Source organism: Anabrus simplex, chromosome 14 (assembly GCF_040414725.1).
Source record: "Anabrus simplex isolate iqAnaSimp1 chromosome 14, ASM4041472v1, whole genome shotgun sequence".
NCBI classification, from domain to species: Eukaryota; Metazoa; Arthropoda; class Insecta; order Orthoptera; family Tettigoniidae; genus Anabrus; species Anabrus simplex.
Genome location: NC_090278.1, coordinates 23,349,791 through 23,370,192, shown reverse-complemented (window position 1 = coordinate 23,370,192; position 20,402 = coordinate 23,349,791). Strand labels below are relative to the sequence as shown.

Here is a 20,402-nt window from a genome sequence, read left to right as displayed (position 1 = left end):
TGGACGCTAATGTATATTACAAAATCAAGCACCCAAAAACACTCATCAATGAGTGATAGGCAACTGTAAATATTGTAAATAACACTAAAAACAGACTGTACATACAGAAATCAAAACACTCCTGGACACCAAGAAAGCATATAACCCGTTAGATTCAATTATACACTGTACCAAACTACCATAAGTTGCACGCTCTAAGAACCTCAATATATATATTTTTTTTCTACGGGTTTTACGTCGCACCGACTCATATAGGTCTTATGGCGACGATGGGATAGGAAAGGCCTAGGAAAGGGAAGGAAGCGGCCGTGGCCTCAATTAAGGTACAGCCCCAGCATTTTCCTGGTGTGAAAATGGGAAACCACGGAAAACCTTCTTCAGGGCTGCCGACAGTGGGATTCGAACCCACAATCTCCCGGATGCAAGAGCCTCAAATTAAAATGGAATATAAGGACCCAATCGGTCGGCAATTCCAACTAAACCACAGCTGTCGCTTTTCAAGCGGCAGCAGTCGCAACGCGAGGTTCAGGTTCAGGTGCGAGGATTCGTTTGTCAAGGTTAGTAAAGGAGCTAGCAAGAGCGGCGCATCAATTCACTTGTGGTATTGCTTTTGAAAGAGGTGTAATGCAAGTTACTGGTGAAAGGCTGTGGTCTCAGGAACATTGAAAAGCACAACACTTCATTTTTAATTCTCAAACTTGTGATGGTAAAGTGACGAAGCTGTTTGTGTAAGGTATGGTAAACATGAGATTGAATTTTATGTTATGCTGTGTATGTTCGTTCTGATAGCCTTGAGTTTCTTAGTTGTGGAGAAGTATGGTGCCTGCAAAAAAAGGGAAAAGAAAACACCGCGTGCATAATGAATTAGGTAGGCCTACTGATCAACTTTTCCGTTCAGGATGAGAAGATATTACTCAGCTGCTTCATTTTTTAAAACGAACTCGTAAAATTCCTTTAGTATTAATAATTTAAACGACGTACTCTTTTCTTTTAAAGAATGCTGTAGATACATACATCGAACGACGAATTTTAATTTTTCAGTTGTCTGGACATTGCAGTTTCGACACACAGTGCGAGAAGGTTTGACCTTAGAACTGAATATTAATACGTGATCGCTTCTCGAAAATCGAACGTGATTTTCTCGCTGTTGAGTAGTGAGGTTGTATAGCGCGTGCGGTTATGTAGTATCGGGTCTGACCTCGACTTTTCTACTTCGTTCTTGAAGAATGGTAGAGTGGATAGTGTGTGGCAATATGGATAGTGACAGTGGAGGAGATGAGGAGCTTGATCCTTCAGCTAATGAAAATGTAGATACTGAAGAAACGTGAAGACGAATCAATATTCATCAAATAACCTTAAGAATAACCTTGTGTCAAATAATCCTACACCTAATAACGCTAATAATTCACCTACTAAAACCAATAACAATAAGTGTGACTCCTATGGCTACCCAACTAATCACCAAGGTCCATACGGTATATTGTATTTGTGTCCGCCGAAAACACGAATAACATTGGCAACTTACATCCAATGGCCCTCGGCAGACTTCTACATGAACGTAATTTTCATGTCCACTCTATTCAACCAAAAGGGAGAAACAGGATTCAGATCACGTTTCAATCTGCTCTGCATGCTAACACATTTTTACAGAGTAATTTTCTCGTCTCACACAATCTATAGGCATTCATACTGCATTCCAACTTACTTCGGATTGGTATAATTAGAGGGGTTGTTTTGCACAAAAAACAACTTTTACGGAACCAGTCCGCACATATATTACCTTCCCATCTTGTGTAGTCTTATGATTGAGCCTTTGTACAGAATGTACCTTTATGTCACTTTTAATTAGTGCTAATATGTCAGCTTGGGTATGATGGAGTAGCATTTCTCATACACCAATCATTCTCATATCACCTATTTCATCCCCAATACCAAATACCTCATATCTCACAATATATATGTCATAAATATATATTGCCCATGATCAATATATATCATATATGCAATGGCAACAATTTTTTCAACAATTCCCAGATACTAGTAAGCTACTTATTTAGTGGACATGAATATTCACCATACCCAATGGGGTTCCCGAGTTGATACACCTAGGGGAACTCGCTTCTTGAATGCCCTACAGCAAAATAACCTAGTCATTCTCAATGATGGGTCACCAACTGGACTCACACCCCCCCCCCCCCCCCCCGGAGCACCTCCCAGTGCAGTGGATATCTCATTATGCAGTTATAATATAGCATCCACAACTCCCTGGCGTACGTTAAGTGATACCCATAGCAGTGATCACTTTCCAATATTCATCACATATGGTTTCGGATCAATAGTGCAACCTCCCGGTCCCTTAAAGTAACGAGTATAACACGCTCCTTACATAAGTTTGATCCTGCGGCATTCAAGATATTAATACTCAAACAGATCGAGATAAACACTGCTGGCGAGTTTAATTATAATACTCTCTATCAAATGATGTATCAGTATCTGGAATGTTATCACCCATTTAAAGCAGCATCTAATACACTGTCTCACAATATCAGTGGCCTCAGACGGTGGGATGATGAATGCCACCAATTAATTCTTAAACAGAAAAGATTTTTTAAAATCTATCGATAAACATTAACCTTGGCGAATTATATTAGGCTGTAACATCATAATGCTACACTCCGCTGCATATTACACCAAAATGACGCAAAGCTTGGCGAACATTCATCAATTCCTTTAATAAACATCTATCAGTAGCAAGTTTGTGGAACGCGGTCAGAGCTCTGACGCGTGTCTCCACACAAATTCCTTGACCTTTAATTCACGCTGATATATCGGAACATTCCTTAACTCATTAACTCTGAATACGGTAGTTCCACAGTTTATTCCCAAATGCAACGCTTCTGCACTATCATCTTCGGTATTGCTCCAGAACATCACCCTGCGTGAACTCACAGCTACTTTACAAAAATGTACAACATCCACACCTGGTCCAGATTACATTAAATACAAGATGATAAAAGCCCTCCCCAGTGAGGTCTTACAAGAACTTGTTAACCACTACAACCACGTACTACAAACCTCCACCCCTCCAGACGACTGGAATAAATTTTTCCTAGTACTATTCCCAAACCACGTCTATCGTTGAATGATCCCAAGAATATTCAAGGAATAGTATTAGCATCTTGTATATGCAAAACATTTTTAAAAGTAATGCTACAATGTTTTTTATGGTACTTAGAATACCATGCATTAGTTCCCAAACACCAATGTGCATATTTTAAAGGTCACAGTTCACATGATGCAATTAATATCCTAATAACTGACATATTGCTTGCTAAAACACGCAAATACCACACAATTGCCATTTTCCTTGATATACGTGGGGCGTTTTTATTCAGTCCCATTACATATGTTATGGGCCTCATTATTATGCAAAGACATTCTTACTTCTTTCCTCAAACTACTATAAAACCTCCTTACATATAGAATGCTCATAATAAAAACCCCTATTCTCCACCTCTTGCACGTCAGGCTATGGATGGAATTCCACAGGGTGATATTTTTAGTGGCATATTATTTGCCCTGTATCTCTCAGACCTAGAACAACTTGTTCTACGACATGCCCATGTCCTACTCTATGCTAATGATATAGTCATTTACACATCAGAGAGCAATATTGATAGTGCACGTAATTCTATTACTAAAGTAATGCTTGAAGTACAGAACTGGCTGTGTGCCCATGGTTTATCACTCTCTCCATCTAAGTGTTCAGCACTCATTTTTATGCATAAACAGATCTACAACGCCGAACCTCTAACAGTGGCTTCATAGGATATACCGATAAATACACATCATAAATATCTAGGTATCATCCTAGATAACAAACTAAATTTCTCTAGACATGTCCATTATCTCAGAAATATGGCTGCCAATTATATAAAACTGCTCAAAGCCATTATGAGACGATCATGGGGGCCGATCCTACAACAGCCAAGTCAGTGTACTGCGCTAAGATTCGTTTGCGATTAGATTATTGCACACATATCATTGATATTGCCAGTCCCTCAACACTGAATAAGCTAAATACTATCCAACACTAAGCATTACATACTTGCTTTGGTGCATTACAATCTTCACCGATGAATGGTTTGCAAGTGGAAACGGGAGAACCACCCCTCCATATTCGCCGACAATACCTTGCTTTCAAGTACCTACTACAACGTTTAATAAAAGTTTCTAATCCTATTGTCCCGAAACTGCTACTACTGTATGAACGATACAATTCTTATAATATGAGAGATGAAAGAACCCCTGCTGTAATAAGGTATTTCAACAAGTATCAGCACTACAAACAAATCTCACAAGGAGTGCAAATATCCCTCATTATACAGTATCGTATGATGTAGTCCAATACTACCCAGCAACTGTAAAAGCTACCCCTGCTAGTTTTGCTTTGCTGCAGTTTAGGATGTCTACGTTTTCATCAACCTCTAAAAAACTTCGATTATCATATTCCAATATTGGTCATAATTTCTATACCGATGGCTATAAGAATGCCTGTGGAGTAGGTGCTGCATTTTATTATGAACGAAATCAGCACATTGAACTATATAAACTTCACCCATATTTCTATATATTCACAGCAGAACTTATAGCGATAAGACAAACATTACTGTTTATAAAAAACGAATCAATTCCAACTGCCAATATTTTCACAGATTCCCTATCAGTGTTACAACAATCCAGTCTTCTAAATTCATGCTTAATTGGTATGTTTATAATGTTAAGCAGCTACTATATGACTTACATAATGATGGTATACAGATTATGATTATATGGATTCCGGCGCATAAAAACATTCCAGGTAACGAAAAAGCGGATAAAGCTGCCAAAGCAGCTTCACTGCTCACCACCCCTCCAATGACATTTATGACTCCAGTAACTGATGTAATTCCAATACTAAAGAAACATCAAACATCATTATGGCAACAGTTCTGGAATGAAACTGCTAGTATAAAAGGGAAATTCTATCACAGAATCTAACCCTCTCTGCCTATTGAACAGTGGTATCAACGAGCAACATACACACGGTGTCATATAATAAATATCATTAGGCTACTCTTCAACCATGCTCTTACACCCCTGTATAAATATCGCTTCAACATTGTCAACCAGCCAATATGTCAATGTGGTTCAAATGAGGCAGATTCAAATCATCTAATTTTACAATGTCCGTTATATAATCAGGCTTGAACACGGTTACTTACAAGCCTAATACGTTTACGACTACCGCTTCCAACAAGTGTTGATTGTATTGTTTATAACCTGACCCCGGAGATAATACACATATTTCTGGATGATATGAACATCATACTATAAGTAATTCCATCAGGTTAACGTTTTCATTAATAGTTGTCATTTAACAAATTATTTCTTCTCATTTGTCTTCTCTGACTATTCGAGGTTTGTTTCGGTTCTTGTTTGATATACAGCTACTACAGCTACTGAGACCCTTGTTCGCACTGCTGCTGTCATTTGTCGGTTCTATCACACGTGTTTTGGTGCGTTGTTCTTTTGTTAGCATGACCAAAATTCATTAGGTAAGGATTAGGGTATCACATCATTTGTAATAACACGCATTATTGGTACTTTTCACATACTCCTTGAGCAATACCTACATCTCAACCCTCTGTTTTGTGATATCCCGTCCTCAATACTATCTCCTTTAGTAGTTGATTAATATTCTATGTTCTTCCCAATTGTAGACCCGTTCATGTACATAATTGTAGCAAGACGCCAAGATGGGTCACTTCGGCATGAAGATTTAGTACCTCGTGTCCACGTGCTTATTCCTACGTCTGTTCACCCTTATACCCACAATATGTAGATTTACACTCCTGCTAGAGATCATCGTGTTAAAGTACTTTCTGAATAGTGCATTAATCCCACATATTAAGGTACGATCCCTACATGGTATTAACCAAGACGCTTACAGTTTTTCCCAGATTTAGAAACTGTGAGATAAAGTTTTATTAATCATCATAAATAGTGGTTAAGAGTGTTGTGAAGTGTTTCATTCTCAAAGTATTGGAACTGGGTGTTAGTCAAATACCAAGCCCAACCAATTATCAAGAAGAAGAAGTTCGGTATAGTAACCAATTCTGGCTATACGTAGAGCTCTGCGCGGATATACAAAATAATATCCGCATCCGCACTTCCTTCATCCACATCCGCCAGTGGTTATCCGCAGATATTGTAAATATGTGACTACAGTATATTACACTCAAGATATTGAAATGGATAGATCTATTAACATACCGTAATATAACAGGCCTAAGACCTGGCACCAGCACCCTTACAGTCACAGGTTTATAGGGATTTTCTATTCTGACAACTACAGACGTATTGACATTTGTTTCTTCTAATTATGGGCAGAAGCCAGTTAGGCTTGGGTCAGATTTACGGCTTTATGGTCTCTAGGCTCTATATATCACCATTCTCCCATTCCAATGTCAAGGGTCGCCTAACCACAAGCAAAAATAGGAGTTTACCTCAGTGAAAATCAATAAACATCATTACTTAGAAGTTATCAGCAAAATTATCCACACTGCCATACAGTTTGCATCCGTCAAGACACTAACTTCGTGCAGGGCTCTAGCTATACGGCCCACACGAGATAATCGATTGTTCATAGTGACTTTCTGTCTGTATGGAGCCGCTTCTTGGCATTGCAAGCTATTTCCTAGCAGCTCTACTCCAGATTTTCCTTGCTTACTACCGGGCGAGTTGGCCATGCAGTTTGGGGGCGTACCTGTAAGCCCCACTGTTGGTAGCCCTGAAGATGCTTTTCCATGGTTTCCCATTTACCTGTACCTTAATTAAGGCTACGGCCATTTTCTTCCCACTCCTAGGTCTGTCCTGTCCCATCGTCACTATAAGACCTACCTGTGTCGCTGCAATGTAAAGCAAATTGTAAAACATAAATTAAAAAGATGTTTACTAATGGTGAGATCATACCCAGTTCTTCTGAGATGTTGAAGTTCCACCTTTATGAAGCAGCTACGATAAGCTTGTCACTGACTGCATCAAAAGTTCCCAGAGGCCAGTTTGGGTTCCAGGTCTTGAAAAGCACCACATTAGAGGTACCTTTTTGTTGATAGGTCCATTTCTAATTATTTTTTTAGTGTGGCCCTAGTTCTTGCCATTCAATTTTCTGTCCTAAAAGGCCTAAGTGTTAAATGATACTGACGTATGAGTTGGAGTTCCTCTGTTGACTTATTCTAGACCTGCGAGCAATGATACTTGTGAGTGCGTGGTTTAGCTGTTAACAGAATGTGATGTCTCACTGCATGGTGGCTATGCAGAGGATTACAATTATCCATCTTTTGTTTTGGTTTCTCAGTTGCAGCAGCTACTTGCCATCATGTAGGGGATGGTGTGATATACTTATTCGATATTAGTTGGTTGGTGGTATCCAAAGACAATACAGCAGGTCTAATTCAAGGCAGCCTCCACTTTCTTGGAACACGTAGAGTTGGCTCATGCAGCAGAAGCACTCAGATCCAGAAAGAGAGCCAAAGTTGTATTTCATACAGTTACCGGATGTGCTCTTGAAGTAGACTGTTATCTTCCTAACTAAGTTGTTCCTCACTCTAAGCTTCATGCTGACAGAATACCACTCACTCAGTCACTCACTCATCTGGTGCTACAGCCCATGAAGGGCCTTAGCCTATCCAATAGCATTTGTCACCCGTTTTGATCCAGAGTCTCCTTCGCCATACCTGGATCATGTGATCTGCTTAAATTTTATCTTGGTTGATGATGGCCACTAAGTGGCTGAAACTAGTCCCAAGACTAATGTAATTTATTTCCAAATCCATTGAGATTTTGTCCAACCATCTTCTCCTTGGTCTCTGCCATCTTTGTTGGCCACCAGGATGTTGGTTGAGGATCTTCTGTGTTATTCGGTCCTGGTCCATCCTTATCATGTACCCGAGGTACCAGTCTACCCTTATTGGCCTATTAGACTATCTCAAGGTTAGTGTGCAGGGTGTATACTTCTTCGGTCCTGATGCGCCTCACTGCTCGATCGTGAACTGCACTGAAGATCTTCAAGTTCTTTCTCTCCCACACCCGTAGAAAATTCTTGTCACACTTGTTTTGGTTTGACGTTTTGCACACATACATCACCACTGGATGAATTATAACCTGGTGCACGGTGAGTTTCAAACTTCTGGAGTGTGTTGTTGTTTTCAGTAACTTTTGGAAGGCTAAGGAGCACCTATCCCCAGCTGCTGTCTTTGCCTTTATCTCCTGGCAGACCTTGTTGTCCTCACATAAACTGCGCCACTCTCTTGTAGGTGTCACCTGACTATTCCCTGCCTCTCACGCCATCAAATCGTTCTTTGTCGTTGTTGCTTACCATATACTTAGTTTTGTGCTTGTTGATCTGCAAGCCTAGATGTTGTGATCCCTTGCTCATATGCTGCAAAGCTTCCTTCAGATAGTTTTCATTTCTCTCGAGTAGGACAACATCGTCCGTGAATGCCAGGTTCTGGATGGTTATGTTGCAAATGGTACCCCATAGATTCAGTGGTATTAGACATATAAAGTGCTCCAGACAGAGGTTAAACAGGGTGGTTGACAATGCATCGCCTTGTCTCGACCCTCTCAGCACTTGTAACTCCCTGAAGAGCTGCCCCTGGATCTTCACTTTGGCTCTGGTACTCCTTACAGTCATCAACTATGCCGAACGAAACATGTCCCATTATTTAAGACACCTCATGATTATTTTATAATTCAATGAGTGTATTGTATTGAGTAGGTGGTTGTTAATAAAAGGATTTTATAATTTTAACCTGTATCTCTTCCAACACCTGTTGCAACCTTGACCTGTCCATGCTATCGTAAGCCTCTTTGTAGTCACCGTAGAGCTGGTGAATGTTGACGTTGTACTCATAACACTTTTCAAGGATGAGCTTTATAGTTAGTATGTGGTTGGTTGTTGACTTGTTGCACTGGAACCCACACTGATAGTCTCCCAGCAGCCTCTCTGCAAAGGGCTCGACTCTCCTAGCCAGCAGTCTTGAGAGATCTTGTAGGACATATTGAGTGGTGAGATTCCTCGGTAGTTGCTACACACTTTCTTGTAGATATCTTCTTGTAGATGGATAGATAAGCGCCAAGCTCCAGTCCTAGAGCATCTCCTTGTTCTCCCATACAGTTTGGATCAGAGCATGCATGCTGTCTTCACGCTGTTCTCTTCTATACTTGAACAGCTCTGTTGCTGGGTCGTCCTCTCCTGGTGCTCTGTTATTGCGCATGAGATCAGTTGTCTCCTTCACCTCATTCCTCGTCACTTCTGGGACTGGCTCATGTCGTCAGTAGGTGGGTGGCGAGCTGTCACCTGATCAGGTATCCTTGCCTCTACTTCCTCACTTTTCAGAATCTCTTCAAAGTTCTCCACCCATCGCAACAGGACACTCTCCTCCTCTCCAACTAAACGACCCCTCTTTTCCTTGTGATATGATGCCCTGGGTTCGAAACCATTCTTGATTTTTCTTGTTCCCCGGAACATGGCACAAACCTCCTCCTTATTATACAATATCCTTTAAATGTGAGCATATGAACTCTAAGGTACTTGATGGCTGTGGAGAACACAAGTTATCTTCCTTCCTAACAGATATTTAATTTACCTTCTGCAGCATGGTTTTGCGAGAAATTTTAGAAATCTGCCCCTGTAGTACTTAGACAGGTCGTTGAAGCAGGTCTGCAGCCTGGATTCTATGCCCTCAGATGACTTGGACTGTGCTCCAACACCAGTTATCAGCACCCAAAGCATTCTCAGTGCCCTGATCAATATGTTGATGGTTTATGTATACTTCAAAAAAGATCGATGCAAAGAGACTAGTTTGTGGGAAGTCATATTCTTGGTTCGTGCAATGACTCCCTTTACCTTGAAGTTTCACTTAGAATCTTCTATTCCACAAGAGGTTGAATGATTTTTGTAAGTATGTCTGTCAGTTTAAACAGCTTGTCTACCGGTACCAGGAGTTGATGGTTGACAGCATCATAAGCAGCAGTTAGACCTGTAAAACTAATGATTCTAAAGCAAGGCACAAGGGGATAAAGGGTTTGAGTTCGTTCAGGTCTTTGCATATTAGTTTTTTTATCATTCATTGGTTACAACATAGCTTGTTAAACTTCATTAACGTGTCCACGTTTATTACCATATTAGTCATATTACCATTGGTTGATCTACAGCGTGAGGGATTAGACTTCATTTAGGTGTGTTTATATTAATTTATCGCCATTTACTCAACAAATGAGGTTGGGCTTTGTTCAGTGTAAACAATTAAATGTGACTATTCAAGTGTTTCACTGGTTTCATGTAATAAGAGCCATAGGCAGTTCATTTCTCATTGTTGGCAATAGCATCTATTTGTATTGATTTCTGGGAGTGACACCTTCCATCTACATAAGTAGAATTATACTAGTAGTTTTGTCTGTACAATTCTAATTTGTGCTTCACACTTTTTCATCTCTGACTACACACGCAGAAATTGAAAATAAGTTTAATTCCTTTTTTGTCTGTTTGTTTCAATGTTTGTTATGGTATGAGAAGAAACAGCTCAACAGTTCTTGTCAAAACTTGGTATATAAGTCACATGCAAGTTATGCACTAGGTTACACATTATTTTATCACTATACTGTGGTGTGGCAGTATTACTGGGGTTAAAACTTTATAGGTCAAATTGTTCCATGATTTATTTAGTATATACTAAAGACAGGGTGAATCAAATTTAAGACAATGAAAATTTTTATATTATGGGTTCTAGTGAAAACCTGCTAAATGTATAATTTAAAGTTTTGAGAAAAAAATAGGAGAATGTATAGCAGAATATCCGTTAATAATGTAACTTTCCCTTTTTTAAAAGGTATATATATATATATATTATTTTGGTTCTATTTTGATTTTACGTGAGACAGGTATTACTACAGAGTTCATACAGATTGTTTTTAAAATATTATTTAAAAACTGGTTTGGGTTTGATATTAGTATATATTGTTGGAGATGGGATCATGATAATGGGAGATCTAAATGCTCATGTGGGAACTGATAGAATGGGATATGAGAATTTCTGGGCCCACATGGGTATGGCGATAGGAATGAAGATTGAGAGAAACTGTTGGACTCTAGTATCAGAAATAACCCGATAATAAAGAACACATGGTGTATGAAGAGGAATAACCATATGATCAGCCAATATAGTTGGGATGGACAGTATGGAACACTCATCGATTTTATAATAACAGATCAAGAATGGAAAAGATATGTCATGTATATGAATATGAAGTGAAAGTATGGAGTGTTATCATAGATTATTAATTGTGGAATTAAAACAAATAAAAATCCATAAAACTGTATTGAAGAAGAAACCAAAGATCAGGATTTGGGAATTGGAGGAGGAGGATAAAAGAATGGCATTCCAAGATTGTATAAAAAGGAAGTTGCCTAACACGGAAACACGAAGTGGAGAAGAAGAGTGGGACAATTTAAGACAGACATTTGTGGAAGCAGCAATTGAGGCATGCGGAAAAACAAAAGCAGTGGTTAAGGGAAAGGAGTCAAGGTGGCGGACAGACAAAACAAAAAAAGAAATAAAAGAAAGGAACAAGGTGAAGAAAGAAATGGATAAGGAAAAGCAAAAAATGTTTCAGAGGGATGAGAATAAGATGGAAATGTTACATGTGGAATACAAACGACTGAAACTACAAGTAAAGAGGAGTATCAAGGAAGAAAAGGAGAGATGTTCGGGAGAGTTTACCAACAAAATTGAGCAAGATAGTCGAGGAATTCAAAAACTAATATACAGAATAATAAAATAAAAAATAATAAATCAAGAAAGAATCAAGGCATTAGAAAGAGAAGATGGATCCATAGTACATGTCAAAAAGGGTCTTCAGAAGGTGAAGCAAAGTATTTTGAAAAACTATATGATAAAGATGACTGTTCAGAGGAAGAAGGAGATAAGAAAATGGAAATAATAGATGGAGAAAAAGAAGAGAACCTGATAACATGGTTGGAACTTGAAAGGGCAGTGAAAGCAATGATCAAAGGTAAAGCAAGTGGAAAAGACGAATTCAATGCTGATATGATTAAGGTAGCAGGAAGCATTGGACTACAGTGGCTATACAAAGCCCTCATTGCCATATGGAAGGATGAAAGGATGCCTGAAGATTGGCAACAAGGAAGCATTTTACCATTGTTCAAGAAAGGAAATAGAAAGAAATGTGAAATGTATGGAGGTATAACCAGGGCCGGCCGTATCTTATGTGCTGAAATGCTGGAGCACATTGCCTATTTGAAAAATAAATTACTTTAAAAATATTGTCTACAATCAAATACAGTGCACTGAGAAAGACGTCAGCCAAAGGAGAGGAAATTATTCAACTCCCCTCATAACCAGGTAACTAGTGGTGTGCTCTAGGTTGAGTGGCTGTGCTTGGCTGTGCGATGACAGCTCAGCGAGAATTTCTAAGCTTTTTGCCAGAAAGCAGGAACTCTGCCTTTTTCCCATGCATGCCCAACTTTTCTGATAGTCTGTGGAAACAAACAGCCAAGACAAGAAGATATCACTCCACAGCGATTCTTTGTTCGACCACAGAGAGGCAGCACTAGTCACACTTGCATTACCACCAAAATGTGAAAGTGGCAGGTGGCATCCTCTTGACTCAGCGATAGTTCTAAGAGGGGATCGCTCAAAGCAAATGGGAAAACAAAATACTGTAGAGCTGTTCCCGCCAGGTCTCTTAATACCAAAGAGGATAGAATACTCCCAACTTGCCTATTCCATAGCCACTTTTGTAAATCAATGAACTATAAAAATTGTACTTTTTACAGTATGTTGTAAAAATAAGGACATGATATTGTGATTTCCTTTAATAAAAATGTCTAGTTTATAAATGTCACTATAAAAACATAACATGTAATTTTGCATTATGATGTTGCTGGTTTTATTTCAATGATTTTGGTAACATTGGGAAGTTCTGTTTTTGCGCGCTCATATCAAGTGTTTGAGATCGTGAATATTTTGCCATTGCAGGTGTTATTGTGTGTTTAATTATATAGTTTTATAATTTTTTATGAGGAATGTGTATATGTGTTGGGGTTGTTTGCATGTTTGTTCAGTGTGGAAAACTCAGTGGAGAGCCTCTTGAAAACTGCATACCGGTATGTTTCTCAATAGTTTTATTTTTTGGAGGAGGGGATGAGTTACAGCACACAACTGATTTTCTGCACCAGCTGCCACTGGGTATAACCCTGTTATCACATAGGCTAAAAATAATGAAGAAAGTTATAGACAAAAGACTGGGGGATATAATAGAAACAGTTAGAGGAAGAACAGTATTGGCTTTAGGCCAGATAGATCAACAATAGACTTGATATTTATAGTGCGAACGATAATGGAAAAATGTCTAGAAAGGAACAAGAAAATCATCATCATATTTTTGGATTTGGAAAAAGCTTATAATACAGTTAAGAGAAAACATGTGTGGGAATGCCTACTGAAAAGGAATGTACCAAAATTATTAATTAACAAGATAAAAATGTTGTATCATGAGAGTAAAAGCAGTGTACAAGTGGGGAGTGGTGACTGTGGAACTTGTTATAAAAAAAAAAAAAAGAAAAAAAAAAGTCTCACCAAGGAAGTGCACTGTCTCCATTATTGTTTATTATATTGGTGGATGAAATCATAAAACATGTAAAACAGAGTATCAGTAGTGATGAAGTGAATGCTTTGGTATTTGCAGATGATGTGGTGATTTGGGGAAAGGGAGAAATAGAAGTACAAAAGAGACTGGACGTTTGAAATGAAAATCTGAAGGAGTTTGGAATGGTAATCAGTAAAAGGAAAACTGTAGTCATATACTGTAGAAAAGAGAAAAAGTGAAGCCAAGTGAACATAGATGGAGAACGGTTAGAGAATGTAGAACAGTTTACATATCTGGGTAGCATTATTAATGGAAGTAATGAAATCAACCCTGAAATTAATAACAGACTAAGTAGTGGTACAACATTTTTATCATCAAGTCAGAGACTTTTATGGGATGACAAAGTACCCAAGAGAATGAAATTAACATTATATAAACAGTGTTTCATACGAATTGTAACATACATACTAGAAATGCTGGTAACTGATAAGAGACAAGATAGTAAGATCCAAGCAGTAGAAATGAACTTTTTAAGAACATCTGTTAAAAGGACAAGATGAGATAGAATTCAAAATATTAAAATCAGAGAATATCTAAATATAGAACTGTTAGTACTGAACATACAGAAAGCAAGACTGAGATGGTTTGGACATGTAAAAAAATGGGAAAGGAATGGGTAGCAAGAAGGGAATTGGAAGGAGAAATTACGGGAAAGAGACCAGTTGGAAGATTGAGAGGAAGGTGGATAGGTCAGATTTGGAAGGACATTAGAGAGGCTGGATTGGATGTGGCGGAAGTAATGGAGCAGGAAAAGTGGGAGGACAGAAAGGAGTGGAGGAGGCTTATTAACCCACATGCACCCACCCGCCCTTTGCTCTTACATTGCTAGGAATCCGCCAACTTTTTAGTATGTAACCTGGGTGTTGCAAGCTTTCGGTTAAAACAGTATAGTGGGTGATCAGCTGCGCATATTATCACGGGACCTATTTTATATTATTGAGAAATTCCACACTATTGCTCATGATACAAAAAAACAGAACAATACAGAAATATAACACATAAAAATTCCCTTTTAAATCTTACATTTTTCATTAACTTATCTCACCTCGGAAGTTCTTTAGTATGTGTTATGGCCTTAATTATACGACACGAGCCTAACATTTGCCTGATTTGGAAATAAGGAACTAATGGGAAACAAATCACGAGTAAGCGAATGAGATTCGAACCTATATCCCAAATACGAACTTAAAGCCGTATGTTTCACTCGGTGTATTATTATTATTATTATTATTATTATTATTATTACTACTATTCAGTCTGAGGATCAGTGGTAAAATGTTCACATTCAGGTACCAAGATCGTAGGTTCAAATCCGGCAGTCGCAATCGGATCTTGAGGGGCAGGAGAACGTTCATTTGGCAATCCATGTCGTACGATATTACTAGGCGAAAGATCTCTGGTGATATATTTCATTTTCATTCATGCACAGGATCACTAATACCTTCTTCCTCACTAACACTGCTGAAATCAGAGCCTAAGACATCAAATACGCTTTGAATTTCGCTATTACTGAGCATTCCGCGCGAGCATCTTTCTTCTCAGCCATCTTGTCAACAACAGAATACAGATTTCCCGATCGATATTTTAATCAATTCTCTTTGCCAAAGAAGCATACCAGAGCACTCTGGTGACACATTGAGACACCAAGAACAGATTTCAATTAGAAATGTTTCCAGAAAAAGCCAACAGATGTCACAAATGTCTCCAATATGCGACCTTGCATCCCGGCGTACCAGTCCACTTGTGGAGTCCTGGCCCAGCCGCTCGAGCGTGTACGAGTCCGCTTACGGGTGCATTGGGGTTAACCACACCCGGGCAACTGGAGTGGGACATTGATGATGATGATGATGATCATTATATATTATTTCTAATATACTACTGGTGATAGCTGTACAATGAATAGTACCTTACAGTTTTTCGATACTGTTTGCAAACTGTTTTAGTCCAGCTGCTTGTTATTTTAGTACAATTGGTATTGCACTATACATCACTACACAAACTGTGTACTAACCTCAGGACCTGCCTCTGGATCATATGGTTTGCAAGTAATATCAAGGAGATTGTGTTTCACATCTCTCCAATTACCATGCCCTTATAATATGAATGATCAGGATTGTCCCTCCTTGAATTCCGAATTCACAATTTGGTAATATTGGTAATTTGGTAAATATGAATATCAACACATGAATTCATTTTTCTTCAAAACTCATCAATTAAATGGGATGAACCCAGTGAACATTTTTGTACATATGACATCAAAAATACACATGTTATTTTAAACTTTTATAATTGTTAGATGTCATACAGATTCAAAAATCCTATATTTTATGATTTTTCAGATTTTAGTATCATACCACAATAATACATTTAATAAGTGCACAAACATATTTTTAGATATATTGTATGTTTCATCATTGTTTGTATGTGATAGGGTGAATACTTTTTTCAATTGTTTACTGTGAGTGGCAGAAGATGATCAAAACTAGTCCCATACCTCATTGTGATGTATAATTAATCACAGAATAAATTATGTATTGATTAGGGGGATACTATCTCTTATTATATTGTAATTATAATTAATTATAGAATTATTGAGATATATACAGAGATGAGTGCTGTTGTGCATATTACCGTATATACCAGTTTTCTAAATAATATGTTTTTTGAAATGGTGGTGTTTTCATTTGTATGTCTAGGGGTTCCTGTCTTCTTGTAGGTTTCTGAAATCATGGCGGAGCCAGTTTTCATTAAATGTGAGCCAGACTGGTTGTCAGATGTGGAAGAACCCTCAACCTTAGTAAGTGGATTTTTCATTGCGAGCTTTATCCTATCCTATTCTTTGCTGACACTAATCTTGCAATGTGTAGTGAATTCTTACATGTTTTTCACTTTTAGAATGATAGTTTTACTTGCCATATAGGCTGTATTGTAAGTTTGCTTGTTGATTTTCAGGAGGTAGCCAGTGATAACATTGTAGAGAGAAAGATTGAGCCAACTGTTGTGATAGATAATCCAAGTGGAGGAGAAGACGAAGAAGAAAACAAGGATGTGTTCAAAGAAGAGGTTGAATTTCAGGTAACAAGTTAAAAAAAAACCCTTTTCTGCCATATATGATAATATGAAACTTGTGAAAGAATTTTTCATCACTTATAACAAAGAGTTTTTGAGAAGAATTTGATATACCTTTCAGTGTAGAAAGTTAAGAGTTGCATGGCAGAGTGAGTAATTTATTACATTTTGCAACTGCCTATAACTTGTGATGACCGGGCAAGTTGGCCGTGCAGTTAGGGGCGTGCAGCTGTGAGCTTACATCCGGGAGATAATGGGTTCAAACCCCACTCTTGGCAGCCCTGAAGATGATTTTCTGTGGTTTTCTGTACCTTAATTAAGGCCATGGCTCCTTCCTTCCCATTCCTAGGCCTTTCCTGTCCCATTGTCGCCATAAGACCTATTGGTGTTGTTGCAATGTAAAGCAGATAGCAAAAATAAAAATAAAATAAAAAGAACTTGTGATGCAAAACCATTTATCGACTAAGCTGTTCACAATCTATATATATAAAATAAGAGTTTTGTCTGTACATTGCTCAGAATTTGAAAAAAAAAATTGGTATTTCTGTATCGGTCAAGTAATGGCCTTCAAAGCTATAAATAAAGACAGAAATCTTTAAGCCTTAATAGTTTATCTACTCCTTTAGGCACAGTAACAAGGAAATGCACTTTTTACTTTTCCGTAATTTCTGTCTGTCTGTCTATATGTACACGCATCACGAGAAAACAGCTGAAGGGAATTTCATGAAAATCGGTATATAAAGTTGGGGAATTAGTCGCTACAATTTAGGCCATAAATAATTTTATTCACACTGAGTGAAATGGTAGTTTAGGGGTAGGCCTAAAATGTAATTTTCAAATATTTATGTTATTATTGGTCATATCTTAATTAAAATCACTAGGCAAAGTCAGGGAACAAGTCCCTACAATCTAGGCTATAAATAATTGTATTGATGCTGAGAAAAACGGTAGCTTAGGGGAAGGCCTAAAATTTAAGTCTAAAATATTTATGTTATTAGCGGTCCTATCTTAATGAAAATCGGTATACAAAGTCGGGGAATAGTTTGCTATAATCTAGGCCATAAATAATTTTATTCACGCTGAGTGAAATGGTATTTTAGGGGTAGGGCTAAAATTGTATTCTCAAATATTTATGTTATTAGGGGTCGTATCGATAAATACTACATAACTAAAGTTATATAGCATTAAATTTCCGATAATTTATGTCTTATACATTGTTACCTTCCTGGCTATGATCACAGAGATTCACAAATTTTGGATTTTTGTTGCTAAGTCCATATCAGCGCCGAGTCACGAGAAAATGGGAAAACCAAACTTAATATAAATCAGTATGTAAAGTCAGAGAAAGAGGAACTACAGTCTATGCTATAAATAATTTTATAAGACGCTCTAATATCGCAGACTCGAAAGAAAACTAAATGTGAAGGGCTACAATAGAGACAGCTTAAAAAATTGATCAACAATAACATTTCATTGACCATTGTTTGTTGTGATGTGCTTTGTGTCTTCTGTTGCCACTCATCTCCGGTAGATAGGACTACTGCTGTGTGCCAAGTTTTTTAAAATTTGCTTTACGTCGCACTGAAACAGATTGGTCTTATGGCGACGATGGGACAGGAAAGGGCTAGGAAGGTGAAGGAAGAGGCCTTGGCCTCAATTAAGGAGCAGCCCCAACATTTGTTTGGTGTGAAAATGGGAAACTACTGAATACCATCTTCAGGGCTAAGTAATCTTCAGGGCTGCTGACAGTGGGGTTCGAATCCACTATCTCCCAGATGCAAGCTCACAGTTGCGTACCCCTAACCACATGGCCATATCGCCCGGTCGTACCGAGTGTAACATCCTGCTCGAATATTTGCAGGAAGTAGCTGGGGAGTTAGATAATTTTTTTCTTTAGGATACCATTCCTCTCGTTCATAAATTTTCTGATACTACTGGTACGTAACACACTGGTTCATCGTAGCATTCGAGCTATTCAATCCCTACTCTGAGGCACTTGTTGGAATGATCAGTGTGCATATTTCACAGAATAATGGCAGAGGAGTATTCACTGCTGTCTGCAGCCTGGTCATTCCAGCTATGAAACTCTGGACTGTTAGATCGGCACCGTAGTACTGTTCGTTAAAAGTGAGAAAATGTTCATTTTTATTTTTACTTAATCGAGTATTTTATATGACAACATTGCTTTTAGTCGCTACATTCCTACTGACGTTTTTGTAATGACCTATATTGCCTGGCCGAGGCGGTAAAGGTGTACTTGGTTTGCCCGGAAGGACGTGGGTTTGAATCCCCATCAGGAAGTCGGAAAATTTAAGAAACTACGTTTCCACTTCCGGAGGTGCACATGGTTCTGAGGTTCACTCAGCCTACATCAAAAATGAGTACCGGGCTAATTCCTGTGGGCAGAGGCGGCCGGGCGTAGAGCTAACCACTCTACCCCACCAAGTGCCAAGGTTATGGATGGTGGAAGCCTTTACCTTCCACCCCTCTCAGGGCCTTCATTGCCAGTACAGAGATGATTCTCTCTCTTTGATGTTGACTTCAGTTAGGAAAACCACAAAGTCAGTCTTTCTGAGAATCCTGTAGCGAAGCACGGGTACATCAGCTAGTATCAATATATATTTGAGGACTTGAAAGTAGAGTGTGTACGTATGATGGTTCTGGTTAACAGAACGTCAGAACCAGCATACCTATGGAGAGGGTGCTGTAGACAACATATCGTGGCCACTGCAGTGAGGTAGCTTGGTAGGTGGATTGAGTCAGTGCTCTAAAGCAGTGGCATTCAAACTGTGGTACATGCACCACTAGGGGTATGCGTGATCGTCTCAAGGAGTACGCTAATTTGTCATAACTGTTTTCAGTGAGCACTTCAGAAAAATCAAGCCTGCTCATTTTCAATATAGTCTTCTTTTTATTTAGTGTTCTTGTCTACCACTACACAAAATTCCCTTTCCAAACTATTCATTCTGAAATATGTGTCAGTTTGTTCCTCCCACTGACTTGGTATGGAAAAATGGTTACTTATACTGCATTGCTCTTGTTTCAATTTTTTGTTTAAAAATCCGCTCATTTGCTTTAAAGTAGCAGTGTATATAGTACAATAGTAATTGTTGCATTAATAATACTTGTATCTTATCATTGCTAGGCAATGAAAACCTTGTAACTCCACTCATGAGAAAACGATGTTTCTCCATCTGTCTTGTGAAGGCGTGCCGCGTTGCCTGATAAGGGAACAAAGGACTCCAATAATCAAATCATTGGGCTGTCGTTAAGCAATGAAAATGCCGGGAACAGTTCTCCGGCCGTTGCTGACCGTTCAGTTTTGGACTTCTTCTGTAAATTTTACTCTGAAGGAGTTACGAGGTTTCCTTTGCTCCGCGACGATGATATACAATGCATTATAGTCATTATTTGGGAACAGGGTGTTGTAATGGCTTAGCTGCTTGCCTGTCATCCTGGCGACCATGGTTTGATACCTGGTGTTGCTGGGGTGGGATTTTCAATTGAAAATCCCATGGTGTCAGGAAGGGCATGCAGCCTTAAATCACTGGGCACTAGGG

The 20,402-nt window shown here is 38.6% G+C and overlaps 1 protein-coding gene across 1 annotated transcript in view; it reads left to right on the top strand.

The window, feature by feature from the left end:
• Positions 1 to 697: 697 nt before the first annotated feature.
• LOC136885420 (gastrula zinc finger protein XlCGF57.1) overlaps positions 698 to 20,402 on the top strand; it is a 71,862-nt gene continuing 52,157 nt past the window's right edge. Inside the window, exons 1-3 of the mRNA XM_067157946.2 lie at positions 698 to 733; positions 16,470 to 16,570; positions 16,726 to 16,848. Of these exons, the coding sequence (XP_067014047.2) occupies positions 16,502 to 16,570; positions 16,726 to 16,848 (192 nt within the window). The 5' untranslated portion in view covers positions 698 to 733; positions 16,470 to 16,501. The remainder of the gene's footprint in view (positions 734 to 16,469; positions 16,571 to 16,725; positions 16,849 to 20,402) is intronic.